At 37.1% G+C, this 19,694-nt stretch overlaps 1 protein-coding gene across 3 annotated transcripts in view; it reads left to right on the top strand.

Moving 5' to 3' along the window:
• LOC148359376 (teneurin-3) overlaps positions 1-19,694 on the top strand; it is a 398,357-nt gene that overhangs the window by 224,760 nt on the left and 153,903 nt on the right. For all 3 annotated transcript variants that reach the window (XM_088344602.1, XM_088344601.1, XM_088344600.1), the window contains exon 5: positions 6,964-7,202. In XM_088344602.1, the coding sequence (XP_088200728.1) occupies positions 6,964-7,202 (239 nt within the window). The remainder of the gene's footprint in view (positions 1-6,963; positions 7,203-19,694) is intronic.

Raw genomic sequence — 19,694 nt, 5'->3', positions numbered from 1 at the left:
CACACTAGCCTTTACATAGAATTCCGCTTCCATCTGTGTGTCGACAGCTTGCGACGAATAGGGAGGGGCGGGGCCAAACTTCCCCAGACGGGTTCAAAGTGTGGCATTTGTTCTCTGCGTTCCGCTATTGATCACAATATGTATACAGTGCAAGGGTGCTCGCACTTTTACAACAAACGAGCTACTTGAAAATCACGAAAACTGAAAAAAAAAACATCTACATATCTAGGAACGTTTTGAAGATTACGTCCACAGTTCTTTGGTTAAACTATGTTTCACGATGCCGAAGCTCTATGCTGGCTTCACTTTGCCATTTGATTTATGTCTTCATAATTAACGGGAACTGATTTAGTTTGTATTGCGTTGTCTTATGAAACATCACAGCCCCCTACGGGCTGCTACACCTAGACAGGGCACTGTAAACAGTGTATTAGTCCAAGGATTTTGTATCAGTTATTAGCGTTTACTATAAGCAATGCAAAAAAATAAGGTAGCATTTACCAGTAGTGAATTGCAATAGGAAAAACTTCCCGTAACTAAAAATTTAAGCACATATTGTTTGCAAATATAGTCACGATTTACTCAACATCTAAATATCATGTCTCGAAAAATACATATGCAAGATTAAAAATCGCAAATCTAGATCGCAAGTATATTTGTGGATGTGCAAAATACATTTCAAAATTTCTCACATTGGATTTTTTTCTATTAATGTTACAGGAGAAATGTACAAATTGGCTTTGAAAATCCATAAAAAGTGCTTGAAATTGGCCATGAAAAAGGTGCAAGAACTCTGAATAAAACAAGTTGAAATAATTTACTAAACCTCTAAGCAGGGCTTCGATGGCAGACTCTTTTTCGTCTTTGTATTTCGCAATCATTTCCATTCTTCAACTTGATCTTGTGCTTCCCCTTATCACTTACTTTTTTGGGACCTCAGATTATTAAAAAGACAAAAAGGACACTAAATCACAATGCTATGAGATTTGGCCCCACTCACCCACAATCAGGTTGGCGCCGATTGATTAAAAAGAAAGGCGAAATCAGGCAAGGGGATTGTATAAGGATACGACATGGCCACTGTCGTCAATGTGTCCATTTTATGTAATTGAGAGTGGCATGGATTTTAATTGGATTAGATTTAAAGTGTATTTTCTGCTAATTGGTTGCTCTAAACTCTATGAGATTAGATTTTTTGTCAGATTTGTACCTGAAAACCTTTATGAGAAACTTATTGTTTTGGGGGTGTGTTTGAACTATGTGTTTCCATGACAACACATCCTTCTCTTTCAACGACCACTGCAAGTTGCTTTAAGTCAGCATGAAAAATAAAAAAGTAAAGTTGTTAAACCAGAAAGTACAGCAAAAAAAGGGTAGGTCAATCACTCATTATTCAGGGGAAATCGAGGTAAACTACTAAACACATACATATTTTTGCTCCCCTACTAGATTTGGTCAGTCAATAGAGATTGATTAAATACTATAATGTATTAAATTCCCCGTGACCCTACTGAGGATAAGGGGTACAGATAATGGATGGATGGATGGATGTATTAAATTTTGAGCCCAGATCTGTAACTTGTATTTTGTGTTCAGCAGTTTTAAAGGGCAATTTGAGTGTGATGAGTTAAGAAAAAAGTTAATAATAAACTGGTATTACATCTTGTGTCATTCTGTTTCGACATTCAAATAGTCAAAGTCAGTTTTATTGTCACTTGTAGCAAAAACAGAGAATTGTAATTACATTTTTCTGAGCCTCGGTGTCTCCAAAATAAAAAATAAAACACAAAAACACTATGCTGGCACAGACTACACTAAAACACACATGTAGACAGTACACATACATGTAGACAGTACCCCACAATCCCCAGCTGTGAGTCAACAAAGTGAGTCAACAATGGTCACAATCATGACTCATACCTTATTTTCTTCATTTTTCATCACCAATTTTTATGACACATTAGACCTATCCTCAAAAAGCCTTAAACAAACCTGAGAAGTTATCTCTGCTTGTTTCTGAGACTGCATAGAATGCCAGGTTTTGTGTTCACCATTATTCCTCACCATTTGTTTTTATTTTATATAGTGTGCCCTATTGGCCAATAATGTCAAATGTTTTTTTTTTTATTTCCACACTTTAGGGTGGATTGGCTTTCTGTAATCTACATGATTTACTAAAAAGTGAGGGCTCAGGGGAGGACCCTATAGAACAGATTCAAATTTGGATCGTGTGTGGTTTTTGTGTTTTTCTGAGGAACCATTGAGAAGGATGGTAATGGAGTTTGGAAGAGTGTGTGATAGGCGTAAGTTATGTGTGAATGTTGGGAAGAGGAAGGTGATGAAGTGTTTATGTGATGGAGTGTGCATGGCATTAGAAATAAGATTGCATGAATAGGTTCTGGAAGAAGTTGAAAGCTTTAGGTACTTGGGTTGTGATGTGGCTGCAGTTGGTGGAATGGAGTGCGAGGTATTGCACAGAGTGAATCAAGGAAGCAAGGTTCCGGGTGCTCTGAGGAGAGTGATGAGCAACAAGAGTATGAGTATGGATGTTAAGAGGGGGCTGTATGAGAGTGAGATTCTGCCGACTGTGTTGTATGGTGCAGAGACTTGGAGCCTGAACGCAGATGTCAGAAGAAAATTAAATGTTTTTGAGATGAAGTGTTTGAAGAGTATGTTAGGAGTGACAAGATTGGATGGATTGAGAAATGAAATTGTGAGAAACAAAACTGGAGTAGTCGTGGAACTGAGCAAGCGTGTAGATATGAGAGTAAGTTTGGCCACATGGAGAGGATGGATGAGGAGCGAATGTTGAAGAGGATCTACCGAGCAGAAGTAAATGGAAGGAGACCAAGAGGAAGGCCGTGATTGACGTGGATGGATGGTATTATGAGTGCACTGCAGGCAAGAGGTCTAAATATTGTGGAAGCAAGAGCTCTTGTTGGTGATAGGAATGAGTGGAGAGGTGTTGTAAAAGGATAGTGGGCTGTTTTGACGTGTTCTAAGGGATGGGCAGGGCACCCGTATGATGCGGCAGGGGTAAACCAGCGAAAGCTGTACGGCCCTGCTGATGAACAGAAGAGTGTGTTGTGTCACCCTGACGCGAGTGACATGGCTGCTTTTTGTGTCCTGTTTCATCTGGAGGGATGAAAGCATGACCAACTTGGGTGCCAAGGTGCTTAACCTGTTCGGCTGTTAGGGCATTTGGGTTGGCCATGGTCCAAAAATTTTGTGTGTGTGGGTTTTTTTTTGCTCCTTTTTCCCTTTTTATTTTCTTGTATGTGTTTGTCTTGCTGTCGGTCACCCCTCTCGAGGGATTTGACCAGTGTAGATAGATAGATGGGTAGTGTTTTTTGTGATAGTCTTCTCCTGTTCACCTTGCAAGTTCAAGATGTATTGATGTATTTTCTCCTTATTTTAACATTCTACTTAACTAAAAAAACTTCAGACGAAGGAAGTTGTGGGATAACCTGAAAATGGTGAACAAGATATAATCAAAGGCATCCTGTAAGCATTTGAAGAGGGCCTGCGCAAAATGAGAAATAGTTGATATCAAATTGCCAGGTATTCTCCACGAATGTTCATATCAGGAGAGAATAGACTGCAGGGTCAGCAGGTGCAGGCACTGAACCCTTCAACCAATGGGGGTATTAATCTAAATGCGGTGGCAAGAGTGGCAAGTAGGCTTAATTCATTTACTTAAAGGCTTTTCACTTGGGGTTTAAAAGCTAATAAGAAGATGGCGGCGTAAAGCCTTTGATTAAAGCCTCTTAATTAGCACAGGTATAATAGGTTATTAGCACAGGCCTGGTAATAAAAGGTCAAGCGGGCAAGGCGGGAGTCCATTGAATTTACAACTTATTGCTTATTTTTATTCATTTTATGTTTTTATGTGACCTAGCCCTGCGGATTATGGCTTCGATGAGACAGAGGTCTATGTTTTTTTCGGAACTATCGATATTTATGACAATATTTAAATGTGGCGCAGCCAGTGGGCACCGCAAACATTATTCATGAAAATTAATGTTTGTCTCATGCTGTTTTTCAGCGCACTGTTTCAAAGCGCACACATTCAAAAAAGAACCACTATTTGCCAACTTTGAAAGAACACAAACCGGCAGCTTTGAGGAATTTGGTTCTGTTTGTTTGTTTTTGTATTTGTTTTATTTTACCTCGATTTCCCCCGAATAATGAGTGATTTCTTTTGGAGGACCAAACATGCAAATCAGTTAGTCATTAAAGTATTCAAGAAGAAATCTAACAATTATTATTGTCAATTAATCCGACAAGAAACGTAAAAATAGATTTGATAAACAAAAATGTCGCATACATTGTTGGAAACAACAATGCCCATTGTTTTGTGTTTTTGCAGCTATTGGTGTGGTACATCAAATTCTGGTGCGTTGCCCATGTATGTGAGTAGTTGGACCCCCGGTACGTGGTTATTAATGACGATAAATATGATTCTAATTGTAATTCAAATATTAGTCTGTGCAAGCTAATACTGTTTGGTATTTATATAGTCCTGATAGGTCTAGACATACATCAAGGTCCAGAATTACACTGTTTATATCAAATACTCGTGGATGAACAATATTGGAAGTGTTCTAAAAAATTGAAATAAAACAAAACTTTGATTTTACACTGACTAGCTAAAAATGAAAAATATAAAATGATAAATAACTGTACAAAAAATAGATACTAACAAGTAAATCAAACTATTTTTCATTGTCTTGCTGAAAAAGGTACAGTATGAAATGATATAAAATTGGCCGGCTGAGAAACTGATTTTAACTACCAATTTCATTACATTATATACCAGCTCAGTAGCCTAGATGGTAAGGCGCCCGCTTTGAGACTGGGAGGTTCGGGTTCGCGCCCCGGCCGAGTCATTCCTAAGACTTAAAAAGTGGTCGGCGGCGCCCTCTGTTGGCTGCGGCTGCATCGGCTCGCTACAACGGGTCAGGTGCAATCGACATTTCGTTCTGTGTACATTGTTACACAGAATGACAATACAAGGAAATTATTATTATTATTATATAACAAAACAAAGACATTTGACTAAAATTATTTTTTAGGTGTATTTTTATTTCAGTGTTTCCTTAGCTTACGAACTCCAACCAATTCAAGGTTGGTCTGATTTTGTCCAGGTCTGAATTTACCTTTTCACTTAAAAAATAATGGTGAATAAAGTAAATGCCTTTTTTTTTTCCAAAAAAGCATGTTTATAATCAGCAATCTATTCTTAAACATGCAGATGTATATAATACTGATAAAAATAATGATAATACCTTAGTATAAACACATTTTTCGTCCAAGATGTGAATCTTTGTAATGTAGTATAAAGTCAATTGCAAAAACTAATACCCTTTACATCGCTGTCAACATCCCCCTTGATGCTCCTACTTGGCACTTTCCATTTTCAGATAATCGTAAGTAGCGAAAATGTTCCTTGTAGTAGGGACAAGTGCTTGGATGCCTGAACGCTCTCTCAGCTTGAAGCGGGACTTTCAAAACATGACGTTCAATCGAAAGCGGAGCCAAATTTTTCTTAAAAATTTTGGCCAAGTTGGGCAAGTTTCAAAGCTAAGCCGATATATTGATATTTTGATCTCTTGCATCAAAGGTATTGCGTGTAATGTTGGTTTAAAATGTAGCTACGAAATATATCACAATATTCATGTTAAATGCTGCACCTGGTGTTCGTCTTAGTAAATGCTCCCTTTCAGGTAATAAATATAGTGTATAATTTCTTCTGCTGATCTATGAATCATTGAATAGTTTGGTTTTGAATGTATTGAAGACGTTCTATTATATATGAATGATGTTTGCAAACTCAGGTGAATAGATGGAAGCCAGAGCATATGAATCAAACACATTTTTGCAGCATTTAACTGTAAGATAGATAATACACAGAGGATAATCACCCAAACAAAGTCAATTCAAACTCGAGTGAAAATATATACGCCACATGAAGATCTTGTAGCACATTTTCACCACACATTTTTATAATACTTTTTTTGTTATTTACGGTACTGGTTGACCATTAGGCTTAATTAGGCAAACAGTAAGACCGTACCGCGAGTTATCAACACAGCCAAGAAAATCATTTGGTGCTTTCTGCCCTGTCTGGAGGACATTCATTTCATTAGCAGCTTGCGATACTGCAACAGAACCAACAATATAATGAAGGACTCTTCCTACCCTGGCCACAACTTATTTGACCTGTTGCCCCCTGGTAAGCGCGACAGGTCCTTAACGGGCTCAGGGTCAGTTCTTTCCCCAGACCCAGTACCACTCCAAACGAAATTGTACGACCTAAAAAATATATAACCTTGGAAATAAGATTTTCGGTACTTTTTTATATTGCACTATTATTACGAAGTAATTGCACGTATTGCTTAGGCCAGTTCCAAGCATTACCTTGGAAACATTTATGAATATCTCATTTTACACTTTTCTGTCTCTATTATGTGTTGATATTGTTGATCCCGCAGTGCTGATAGATTATATCTCTCAGGTATTATTAGGGTTGTGACTTAATCTTTGCTTGGGCGTATTCCTATTCTAAAACACTCTTGCACACAGTATCCATTTTAAGCGAGTTAGGACAATAGAGACTTATAATGGCACAAAAGGTGAGGCTGAGTGGATGGGCGGCTAGGTCAGCATAGGCCTAGGCACTTTTTTAGATAAGACAGACAGATAGACTTCTTCCGAGTCATGCTGAAAAAGACTCCACAGCTGTGTACATCTATCTGGGGTCCAATAAATAGTCAAGCAAGAAAATACAGTCTGGTTCCTATTTCTTTCTTTTCGGATAAAAATACAGGGCTGAGGGCGAACCTTACAGTTCCATGTGTAATCTCGTTGCATACAGTGTTCACTACGTTGTTATCAATGGCAATGAAGTCTATTCTATTCTAAATACCAATGGTAATAACTACCTATCTTCTTATCTGACAGACATTTCCTGTTTAAGACGGGAACGGGAAGCACACCATTCTTCGGCGCAGCTGCCCCAGGCTACACTATGGCAACAGGAACTCTATACTCCACACCGGCACGCCCGCTACCCCGCGGAAGCTTGTCCCGTGGTGCCTTCAAGTTCAAAAAGTCGCCCAAGCACTGCTCCTGGAAGTGCACGGCTCTGATCGCCGTGGCTGTAGCCGTACTGCTGTCAGTCATCCTCTGCTACTGCATAGGTCAGTGCCAACACATGCTATCAACTCACCAATTACTGTCAGAGCTCTGTTGGATATGGTATTTAAACAGTGCTCTCCATAATTAAACTCATGTCCTTCTCTGGAGAAAAAAAAATCTGAGGAAAATGAAAACGATACTGAAAACATACATGCAAATAAAACAGAATCCAAATAGAATGGGATCCAGGGTTCGTACACCTTTCTTATTTCAAAATTTAAACACCTTTCAAAACCCCAGTGTGTAATATTTGACCACTAGATGCTACTGTATTGTCTAATGCGGACAAAAACTAGTGTCAGGAGCACTGTATAGCAGCAAAATGCCAAACAAACATGGTAGGAGATTTTTAGGTAGGGATTGCACTATATAAAAGGAAAACAAACTTCTCGACCTACAATTGTTTTAATAGAAATTTAAATTAATATTTGTATGATTGTTCTTGTACTTGTACTGAGGATTCATATCAATGTTTTTTTTTATTGAATAGAATTTGTGGATCTGAACAACACATGCGTAATAATATGTGAGACAGATCTCTCCCCATATAGGTGTTGGGTAAAAATTAATATTATATGTATATATATATAGCTTACATTTTCAGTTAAAGTAAGTTTTTTCGATTACAATTTACCTCTAGAAAACGCTACCTTAATCTTTTGTGTGGCCCATAATAGATATCCATGATTCTCACATAATCCTTGCACTAATACATATTTCATAGTGCCATGTGTAGGTTTAGGGCGGCACGGCGGCTGGGTGCTTAGCGCGCAGCCCCACGGTGCAAAGGTTTAGGGTTCGAGTCCAGCTACCGCTGCCCCCCCGTGTGGAGCTTGCATGTTCTCCGCTTAACGCGCTTAAATATACTGTTCTTTTTTCATCTTTATGGGGGGTTGTTCCGCCCCAAACAGGCCTGATAAAAGTACGATAAAAGCAAATAGGCGCAATGGAAAACAAAGCATAAGGGCTCTTTAAACTCAGTTGAGCATTTCTAACACATACTTAATGGAGAAAATATTTACCTTTCAATTTCATTTTTGTTTTAAACGTTAGGTGAACAACATATGTTATTATATAGCTGAAAGTTGTCAAATGTGAATTTTTAATGAATCACTGCAATTAGCGCTCTGACCAATTACACGCTATGCCAATCCGCTCCTTTTGGCAAGAAGCTCTAAATTCCAAATGCTACTTGCCAAACTATCGTGGCAAGAAATTTTTGGGGTGTATTTCTGTCAAAGGTATTATTGGTTTAAATTTGGTTTTCAAGTATCGGTTAACAGCTGCTGGAATCTGGTTCCTGTTCTGTGATGTAACTATTGAAATAAAGGTGGTGCATTAAAAAAAAAACATAAAATAAAATAATTGGGAGCTATTTTGGGCCATGAAAGAAATGTGACTTAGGGATTTTGCTGGCGGTGCAAAGCAGAGAAAAAAAAAAAATAATCGATTGCCTGACGAGTTAATCATCCCTTTTACTGAGCATAATTTGCACCTATCATTAAAGATAGTCATCCGTGTCCTTACACACACAGGGCATGACTCACACCAAGAAGGCGAGCATTGCTATATTTGTGTCCACAGTATTACGGGGGGAGTTTGTATTATTTATTGCCTCCTAGTGGTAAAAAAAAATCTTTAATTAAGGATAAAACCAGATTGATTTGAATATTAAGCAAACATACATGAACTAGCACATAAATGTGCATTTTATTTAAATACTTATTATTCTTAAGAGGAGGCGAACATAGATGGAGCTAAACTTATTTTCCACCATCATGCTGCTAAGGGTAGCCCAAAAAAAACAATAACATTGTAAAAAAGCTGGGCAAAAAAATCAGAAGACAAACGTACGGTTTGGTCATTTTGAGTCTCCGTAGTTTGTATTCTTCCCTGTGCGTTGTAGTGCTCATTTCCGGTTGCACTACACAGTACAGCGGGATCTAGTGGGCAACTATTGATATTGACTATTGTGTACCTTTAACGAATGCTTATGATTGACACTGTAAAACTGCATTGGTTGCGACTCCAGCCAAAAGAGACAATTAAGGAGATTTCCTGGAGAGACTACACACATAATCAAGGGAAGTCAATTAGGTCCTCTTCAAAGAAGTACAAAATTGGCCCAATCGTTAATAGGCAATTTAGGACTTATAAATAATCGTTTTTTTAGATACACATATTTTACTGAGTCTCTATTTTGAGGAAAGGCAGCATTTACTTCCCAAAAATGCTAAATAACATTAGTTTATAATTGCACTGTAATGAAAGTCTGTTATATTTATAAAACATTAGGCTCTCAAATGCAATTTGCTGCATCAAGAACATAATTGTCCCTAAAGTAGGTTTGAGATTACAAGCTGTTTTTGCATTCCATTTAATACAAAATTAATACAGTTACTCAATTTGTCTTTTCAGTCTTCTTTAAAGGGACGGTGTGTATTATCTAGTACTCCGTGGTGGTAAAAAGAAACCTTTTTTCATTCAGAAAAAAACGACATTCTTTTAAATAATAAGCAAACAAAAAATATACACTATTATTCGCGCATAAATTGCTCGTAGGGCGAGAAATGTGAAATTATCGAACATAAAATGAGCCTCACTTAGAGTTAGCTGGCTTAATTGTCTGACGTTTTGCTGCTGCAGGTACAAAACATACCTCGAAAAGACTAGAGTATAATGAGAAGAGAAAAGCTGTGGTTTTTGAACACTTTCAGTCTCTGTAGTTTGTATTGCCTTTAGCACTCATTTTTAGTTGCACTAAACTACACAGCGTCATCGAGTTTTCAAATAGTAAACACTGTCTCTTTAATCCCAAATTGTAGTACAAAACTAGTATCATTTTCAATGTTGCTTTTTTGGTCTCGACATGTATGTGCAAAAACAGTATGTACAGGTCAGTACTTCAGAGTTAAAATGAAGTATTTTGGGTTCGCATACTGCATACATGTGGTTTGTATTCAATTTAATTCAACTTGAAAGATGAACCACTTAAAGGGACATTGTGTAATTTTTAAACATGAAATGCCGTACAAACTGCAACTCAAAGTGAACAAAATAAACCAGTGTACTGCGCATTATTTTGAACAAACTTTTGGAGTTTTGTTGTGTGGCAAGATGGTGGACAATTATGTATGAGTAGTTTAAAAGTGTGCATGTTCATAGATAGATACTTTATTCATCCCCGTAGGGAAATTCACACTTTCAGCAGTCTACCCGTTGTTTATTAACAGATTAACATGATGCCCTAGGGGTGCTTGTAGCGAAGTGGATGACGTCACGCTAGTCCAAAAGTTCGACATCCCTGCGGCAGATGGAAATCTTTTCTTTATGAAAATCCAGCAAGGCTGAAAAAGTCTATTTTCAGTTCTTTAAATGGATTCATTTGTTGTTGTTTTTTTTTTTACCAGTGTGAGACGCTAAATAATACACAATGTCCCTTTAAGAGACAAAAGATGGCACCATTTGATGTGTTTGTTGGCGTGTATGAATTTGGTTAGCACGATAATTGGCAATTTTGAAAAGTTTATAAGTCACAATTTTTTTTTTTTTATTTTTTTTTTTTTCCCAAATCTTAAACATTGTACACCAATACATCTTGGTATAATTCATGTATCCTGTTTTAGAAAACAGTATTAGAATGGAAATGTAAATTATTTGTATTTGTCGATTTTTGGACAATTTCACAAGCTCGAGGCAATGTTGCTGTCATGCACTTTCTGGACAAATTTCCACATATTACCTATGTTTTCTTTTATTGATTCTCACTTTGTTTTGTGTATTGTTACCCAATGCAAAATGTATTGCACTCTGACCATCTTGGAAGGGGGTTTACCACTTGTGAGGCCCCTTCTCAAGGTTTCTTATTTTCTTCATGTGGAGGTTTTTGAGTTCTTCTTTGCCCGCATGTTGATGTAAGATCACGGGATGGTGTATTTGTAACGTGTGCTATCCTTTGATGGGACTAGACTTGACTTGATTAAGCAACCAAATAATGAACAGATTGTTTGCAAATTTAAAATAAGCATGTTTCTATGTTTCATTTTAAAGTATTGTTTTTTTAATTAAGTTTTCTAATCACTAGGATATATATATATATATATATATATATATATATGTATATATATATATATATATATATATATATATATATATATATATATATATATATATATATATAGATAGATAGATAGATAGATAGATAGATAGATAGATAGATAGATAGATAGATAGATAGATAGATAGATAGATGGATGGATGGATGGATAGATAGATAGATAGATAGATAGATAGATAGATAGATAGATAGATAGATAGATAGATAGATAGATAGATAGATAGATAGATAGATAGATAGATAGATAGATAGATAGATAGATAGATAGATAGATAGATAGATAGATAGATAGATAGATAGATAGATAGATAGATAGATAGATAGATAGATAGATAGATAGATAGATAGATAGATAGATAGATAGATAGATAGATAGATAGATAGATAGATAGATAGATAGATAGATAGATAGATAGATAGATAGATAGGTAGATAGATAGATAGATAGATACTTTGTTCATCCCCGCAGGGAAATTCACATTTCCAGCAGCATCCCTTTGCTGAGAACAATACAATAATTAAGCAAAAGGAATACAATATACAAATACCCAATGTGACGTGCTAATACCCACAGTAGAGTATTTAAATAGTGCTACATAAAATACACACTGCAATAAAAGTACGGTAATATGCAATGTAGGGAGTGTGGTTTAATGTGGGCCTTTACTCCGCCGGGTGGAGTTAAAGAGCCTCATGGCATGAGGAAGAAAAGATCTGTCTCTTTAAGTTGGCATGCGTCATTATTGTAGTTAATCATCAAAAAACGAACTCTGTGATTTTATTAAATATCATAATGTTGTGCGTGCTACTCAAAGGTTTTGCATCAAATACGTTTTTAGAAAATTATTTTTTAAAAAGGAGAGTATCAAATAAGTATTAATTTACATATTTAAATATGTATATTGAGCTCAGGGGGTAAAGCGCTCGTCTTGGGATCAAAAATGGTCAGTTTCGATTCCCGCTCCTTCGTGTTATATGTCGAAATTTCCTTGAGCAAGACACTGAATCCCTAATGCCCCGATAAGCGGGTAGTATCCTTGCATGGCTGACGCTGCTATCGGTTAGTTAGTGTGTGTAAAAGGGGAAGTGTGAAACACATTGTAAAGCATTTTGGGAGGTCTTCATTGACTTGAAAAGGGATATATTAATGCAGACCATTTACATTTATTTAAATTTACATAAAACACATACACATTTCATGATAACGATTTCAGGATGTATAATGAATTTTGTAATTATCGCATTACCAGTAAACAATAGTACCTATCCATTGAAGAATTACTTTCATGTGAACTATTTTGCCCCTTCTTTAATTGACCTGGCCCATCTGTCTGTTTTAAAAATCAAATGTTCCCCTTAAGCAAAACAGGTTTGCTCTTCATAAATGCAGCCTATCTGCCATTTAATTGCCATTAAAAGACTAATAATGCCTATGCACAGTCTGCATGTTCTCCTCCCGCAGTTACAAAGCACTCTGTAAAAAAAAACAATACCCATTGGCATTATGATCTGTATTGTCTCACACGCTCCCACACACACTAAACCACATGGGCAAAATCACTGCTCACAAGAATAAGAACTTATCACTGATTGTCCTATGTCCTCTAAAATGTGTTTGAAATTTCAATTTTAGCAATTTGTGCATGTGCCTGAATATAGCAATATTTTTTTTGTACATTATATGACCCCCCACTTGCGTGTTTCACTCAACAATTTTTTTTTATTTTTTTTGCACTGTTGTACATAAAATCCCTTTTCAATACTCCAACTCAATACTACATATTTATATCTGTATATTTAAGGAAACTGTGCGGGTCAGATGTATTGACATTTCGTTCTGTATACATGTGTACAAGAATGACAATGAAATATATCTGAATCGGATCTCTCTCTGGATTAAAGAGAGTGACTTAAAGCAGTGGTTATCAACAGGTCTGATTTCATGACCCACCATTCCACCCTAATGACAGGCTGCGACGGGAATCAAGAAAATATGGTCACTTATATATTCAATTTGATTGTATAATAACCTTTTTTTCTTTCAATAAAACAAAACGATCTGCACAACCAAAAATATATCAACTACCGGAAATAATCGCATAAAAGCCTACCTCGCATATAAGCGACCCCCTAAAACTGCTTTAAAATAGACACATAATATAATAAATTCAAAATATTAATGAAGTGTGTACCTACAGTTGATAATTATTCAATTATGCAGTTAATACAGATTAATATACTGGTAAAAATCTTAAAATAATAATATATTTTAAACCATTTATTACACCTTCCATCAGCAGCTTTATGGCAGACCCCTGTACACCATTTTTAATCGTTTTCTATACCCTTATTACTCACTTTCTTGGGAACAAATATTACGGGCAGAAAAGGGAAATAAAACCAACAAAATCACAGTTAAATGACATGTGGTCCCGATTGACCGAACAGGTAAAATATATTGCCCAACTGTGTAATGGACTCTCATTTTTTGTTCTACTTAGCATTATTTGGCCATGGCAAAATCCCAACAGGATTAAAGAATACCGCGGGAACTCATTACATATAATGTTGCAATATCAATTGTGAGATTTTGGCCCATGTTCCCTGACATGTATAAGAATACAAAAATATCCAATACTACGAGTGTCAATATTTACGGAAAGGGAAGACAATCTGATACTTATTTTTGCAACATAATTGTTTAATTATTCTCTTTCATATCCTGAAAGCTAATGACACAATACAATAGAAGCGGTTCTGACGCTGCCCTACAAAAGAAAATCTAGCTGCTGCATTAATTATGAACCTTTGTGTGTTTGAAATCTAAAGCTAGTCTTTTTGGCACATCCTGGGAAATGCTACAAACTTGAAATTTTGTTGGATATTGCCTTTTTATTGATACTTTACTGAAGCAGTTTAAGGTGTATCAATGATACCTGACATTCTTAACCTTTACTGTCTTCATCAGGGCTTTAAACTAGCAGTGATGCGGGAATATTTTTCGTTTGTCATGCAGTATACAATGGGACTTGGTCGTGCAATGTTTTTAAGCGGACAGTGTCATTTTTTGTGTTTTCTTAAAATCTTTGACTTGAATACTAGGCAAAAATAACTGAACTACCACACCAATTTGAATTGTTATAATAAAATAATAGGTTAAGAAAGTTGTATCTCTTTTACATAGTAGAATGAATCCCTACCAAAGGTCGCCACTGTGTTTGTCTTCCGTCTTGCTGCTTGCTGTGAGACTGATTTCCACTCGCATTAGACAACAGTGCCATCTAGTGGTCAAATCTTACATACCGGGGCTTCAATAGTCTGCTTGACAAAATAGGATATATTTTTTTCATATAATAACATGATTGATTGTGATTCAAGATATATACGTAACCTATTATATTGTAACAACGTTTTCTTTTTATCTGAGGTTTAAGTGTCAGACTGCATGCGAAAGCATCTTGCAACTCGCCCAACAATGTCATTGTTTTTGCCCTGTTAGCAGCTAGCTGCTAACATCTGAGATTTGCACAGTATAATACAGTGACAGACTAATTAACCCAACGTGGCAATGTTTACGCTCCTCATAACTACTAGTTGGTAACTTTGGAGATTTGTGGCATCTATTACAATGACCGACAAATGAACCACTATAGAAATGTTTACACTCCTGTTAGCAAGTAGTTTCTAACGTGAAAGATGTTTGCCTGATAATGCAATGAGAGACTAAAAAACTACAGTAGCCTTTCTGCCGACAAATGTTAAATACGATTTTGCTTGTTTAAAACAGGATCAACACAGATAAGGTTGCTACTTTATCCAGCAGCTAACATTATCCGCATCGGCGGCGCATTAGTACTAGTAGCGCTTGATACAATTGTATACTGTCTGCTTACACGAAGGAGCTTCAACGATGCTAGCGGGGACATCAGGGAAGCTAGACACTTTTGTATTAGCAGCAATGAAATGCATGGTAATAAATAATGTGTTACAATATACAGTATGCACTGTGGAACTGTATAGGTACTGTTTTCTGATAGATACTATGATATGTTGCCATATTTTTTCTATCCCAGTCTAAAATATGTGAATGCATGCAAATGCAGCTTGCCCAACACTGTCATGGTTACCTAATGTCGAAGATTTGCATAGCACGATAAAAAGACATACCAAGTAACCACAGTGCCAACGTCTACGCTCCCAATGACGACTAGCTTCCAACAACGGAGATTTGTGCCATCTACTTCAATGACTGACTAAGAAAACACTAAAGAAATGTTTACATTCCTGTTAGTGCTTGATTACTAAGATCATGCCTAATAATACAATGGAAAACTAATAATATGAGTTAATTAGACTAATAAATGACAGTAGCAATTATGCCGACAAATGTTGAATAAGGTGGCAGCACGGCGGCGCAGTGGTTAGCGCTTGTGCGGCACAGTTCATGTCATGGGAACCTGTCGTGGGTTCAAATCCAGCTCCAGACTTCCTGTGCAGAGTTTGTATGTTCTCCCCGTGCTTGCGTGGGTTTCCTCTGGGCACTCCGGTTTCCTCTCACGTTCCAAAAACATGCATTTCAGGTGAATTGGCCGGTCCAAAATTGTCCCTAGGTGTGAATGAGCGAATGAGTTGTCTGTCCCTGTGTGCCCTGCTATTGGCTGGCAACCAGTTCAGGGTGTCCCCTGCCCACTGACCGGAGATGGCTGGGATGGGCTCCAGCCCCCCCGCGACCCTAATGAGGATAAGCGGTACGGCTAATGAGGTGAGGATGAGGTTGAATAAGGTCAGGCTAGTTAAAACGAGGATTTGCAGATCTAATGTGGCTATTTAATGCAGCCGCTAACGTAAGCCAAGTCAGTTACGCATTACTATTAGGGGCACATTAATGAGCTTTACTAATGCTACAGCTAGCTACATTCGCATTAGCACCAGCGTAACGCACTGTGATGAATACTTCTTTTGCAATATAAACTGTGTTCTGATAATATAAAATACAATTTAAAAAAAAACTCACAATATGGTTGTCAGTCACCCGTCATTATTGAAATATAGATTTACAAATATAAATCGTTATATTTAATCAGTGTCAACGTTCTTTTTATTTAACTTAACAATTTTAGGATAGCTGAATTTCCACATTCTATGATGAATATTATTGATAAAATGTATTTAACGTCTTACTGCGCTCAGCATTTTCTGTTGCAGAGTGAAGTACTAAATTTGCTTGCCTCATGGCAGAGGGCGATAGTGAGACCAACTTTTCTAATATGGCTGCCATCTCAACCCAAAACAAAGAAGTACGTGTTATTATCAACAAACATATAACAAGCCAAGTCATCCAGTATTTATTTTCTTGTTGCCTAGACTTTTTATGTATCTATGTACTGGAGCCATATTCCCCGAGTAGGAGGTGGCTAGAGTCAAAAACACACTCACAATCTTGACCCCCCAAAATCCAACCTCTAATGCTAAGTGCCAAGCAAGGATACAACAAATACCAATGTTGTACGTCTTAGGCATGACTCAGGCGAGGCACAAACCATCGACCTCCAAAGCCAGAGAGATGTTTTTATTTCCATTTTTATTTCCATTTTGAATATTCATTAGAACCACTTGGGTTTATTTCATTAATCAAGACAATAAAACGTTTTTTTTCCTGTGCTGCAGTCTATATATTGCTTTATTACTCTGCCAAACAAAAAATGGATATGATGTAGCGTCAATGATTTGTAAATCTGACTCACCAGACACAACGCTCACCGCACGTCACTGCCTTAAACTGTTGTAGATACTGAATGTGCTTCATTGCTTTTCATTTCCACTTAATTTTGACTGTAATATAACCTGGTTGACTTTGTAAAATTGTGTACTATAAGAACTTTTCTTCCTCCTCGTGTAGTTGTCACTTTATCTTCTCCAATTTTTTTATTAGCGATCACCTCAATTTGTTCTTCCGGCACTGCCAGATGAACAAGTCGCCTGCGCTCCGTCTGACAGTTAGTCACTGTCAATGAGACACCTGGCGGGGCCCCCGCCTGTTTTACGGGGCCACGAGAGCCCGGAAAAGGCAACAAAGTTGAAGCCAGGGAACAAGTCTGTTCCAAAGTGTTTCTTTCACCAACGGAAACCATGCAAACAATTCCAATGATTTAAAGAGATAATTAGCGCGTCGTAATTAGCACATTCAAAACCAAATGGAAAATGGAAGCTGCAGACAACCACACGCCTCCTTCCTTCCTTTTTCAGCTCGAGCGGGAGAAACAAGCCACTCCATTATCTCCCGGTAGCATTAGACAATCTTTAGACGTGTCATTCTGTGAAATGGAACACCGCAGACACGCTGCCTCCAGAGAGCGTGTCTGGCGTCGCTGTTAATCTATATATGACTATGGTTATTTATTTTTTATTTCTTTTGGGGTGGGGGCTGGAAACTGCAGACGTCGTAAAATGAATCAAATGCCTTTGTACCCAAGAACCTATGTTAAAGATACCTTGATGGGGAACACATCTTTTGCACTAAACCTTCTCTTACCCGTTGCATGTTAAAGTTACAAATCTTAGAGAGACAGTGTTCATCTTATGCCCAGGGGTTGCTGTAAATGTAATATTATTTTAAAAAAAGCCTAAAGAAATAGTTTTTGTAATGAAAACAAAACAGAAATGAAACTTGAAATGAAGAAATGTTGTAATCTATTTTACTTTAATTGAATAATGTAAATAGTTTCCAAAATGGGAAAAGAAATTCTACCATATCTGATACAAAATAAGAAATACGTGAGCAATTGAACAGGTGAAACAAGTAAAATATCCGAAATGTAGCTGATTTTTTCATATTTACAAAGGTCAGCTGCCCGCAAAAGGTCAGTTTCGGACGGCATTAGATCAGGAGGTAATCAAGATGTCGCAGGTTCAATTCCCCGCTTCTCCATGTTGTATGTTGAAGTGTCTTTGGTCAAGACTCTGAATCCCTAATGTCCCCTAATAGCATGTAGTTGCCTTGCATGGCTGACGCTACTATCGGTTAGTTCGTGCGTAAAAGGGAAAAGTTTGAAGCACATTGTAAAGCGCTTTGGGAGGACTTTATTGACTTGAAAAGCGCTACATAAATGCAGACCATTTACATTTAGTTTGTATCATTTGACCACCATAAATCGCTGTGTTGTGTAGTGGAAAAAAAGTCAAAAGTGAACAACACCATTTTATTTTTCATGTATTCACCCAGCATTTACCTCTATGTGAGGCTAATGTTATGTAAAATAAATACATAAATGATAATGATATTATATTTTACTTTAAAGTGCCCAAGGAGGCTGTACACAGAATATCAAACATCAATAGAGCAAGAGCAAAACAAACAAGTAATAAATATCAAATAAAAACAAAGTCAAAAATAGGGACAGTATGTTAAGCAAATACGTATGAATGAAAAAAAATAAGTCAAGTCAAGTCATATTTCTAAAAAGGTGGGTTTTGAGTCCGGATTTGGAGGTGAACAGGGTGGCAGAATTCCACAGGTTAGGTGGTAATGAGTTCCAGAGCTGGGGGGAGCAGAGCGGCTGAAAGCTGTGGTCCCTATAGGGCTGAAACGGCCAGCGGGTACAGTGAGATGGATGGAGGAGAAATATCTGAGCGTGCAGGATGGTTTGGCAATGTACAGGAGGTCAGAGAGGTAGGGAGGGGCAAGGTTCTGGAGGGCCTTGTATTTGTAAAGAAGGATTTTGTAAATTGTTTGGTTGATGGGGAGGCAGTGGAGTTGCTGAAGGACAGGGGTGTGATGGCGAGAACGGGTTTTCGTGATAATGTGGGCAGCAGAGTTCTGGACCAGCTGAAGCTTAAGGAGGAGCCTTTGAGGTAGAACTTAGAGAAGGGAATTGCAGTAGTCAAGCACATTCTTCGACCTGAGTATTTTAAAAAAAAAATGCATGTTTTTATGAGGTTTCATGTATTTTTGCTTAGTATTTAAATCAACATTGTTTTTTTTAAAGTAGTAACTTCGATGTCCTAAATACTATTCAATACTCCTTTAAATATATGTTTCTATTTTAATGGGAAACACCTCTCTAACACCAAAAAGGATCTTACTTGTAATGTGGTAAAGTATTGGATCTTTAATTGGTCGACGTGTATTATTTAACCACTAGATGTTGCTGTGTTATGTGGTGCAACCGAAAGCAACTGCTAAGTAGAATATTGAAGAATACAAGCTACGAGAATTTAAAGTGACTAACAAGCACCATTTTTCTTCTAATTATTTTGCCTTTTGCAAGAACTTTGTGTTTTTTGGGAACCTGCAGCAGTAAGATGGCAGACAATTATGTAAGTTTCCTCTAGAGTCAGCTCCATATCATGTAAATATATATATATATATATATATATA

Source organism: Urocampus carinirostris, chromosome 9 (assembly GCF_059441175.1).
Source record: "Urocampus carinirostris isolate Australia breed hairy pipefish chromosome 9, RoL_Ucar_1.0, whole genome shotgun sequence".
In the NCBI taxonomy this organism is placed as follows: domain Eukaryota; kingdom Metazoa; phylum Chordata; class Actinopteri; order Syngnathiformes; family Syngnathidae; genus Urocampus; species Urocampus carinirostris.
This window is presented reverse-complemented; position numbering and strand designations above follow the sequence as displayed.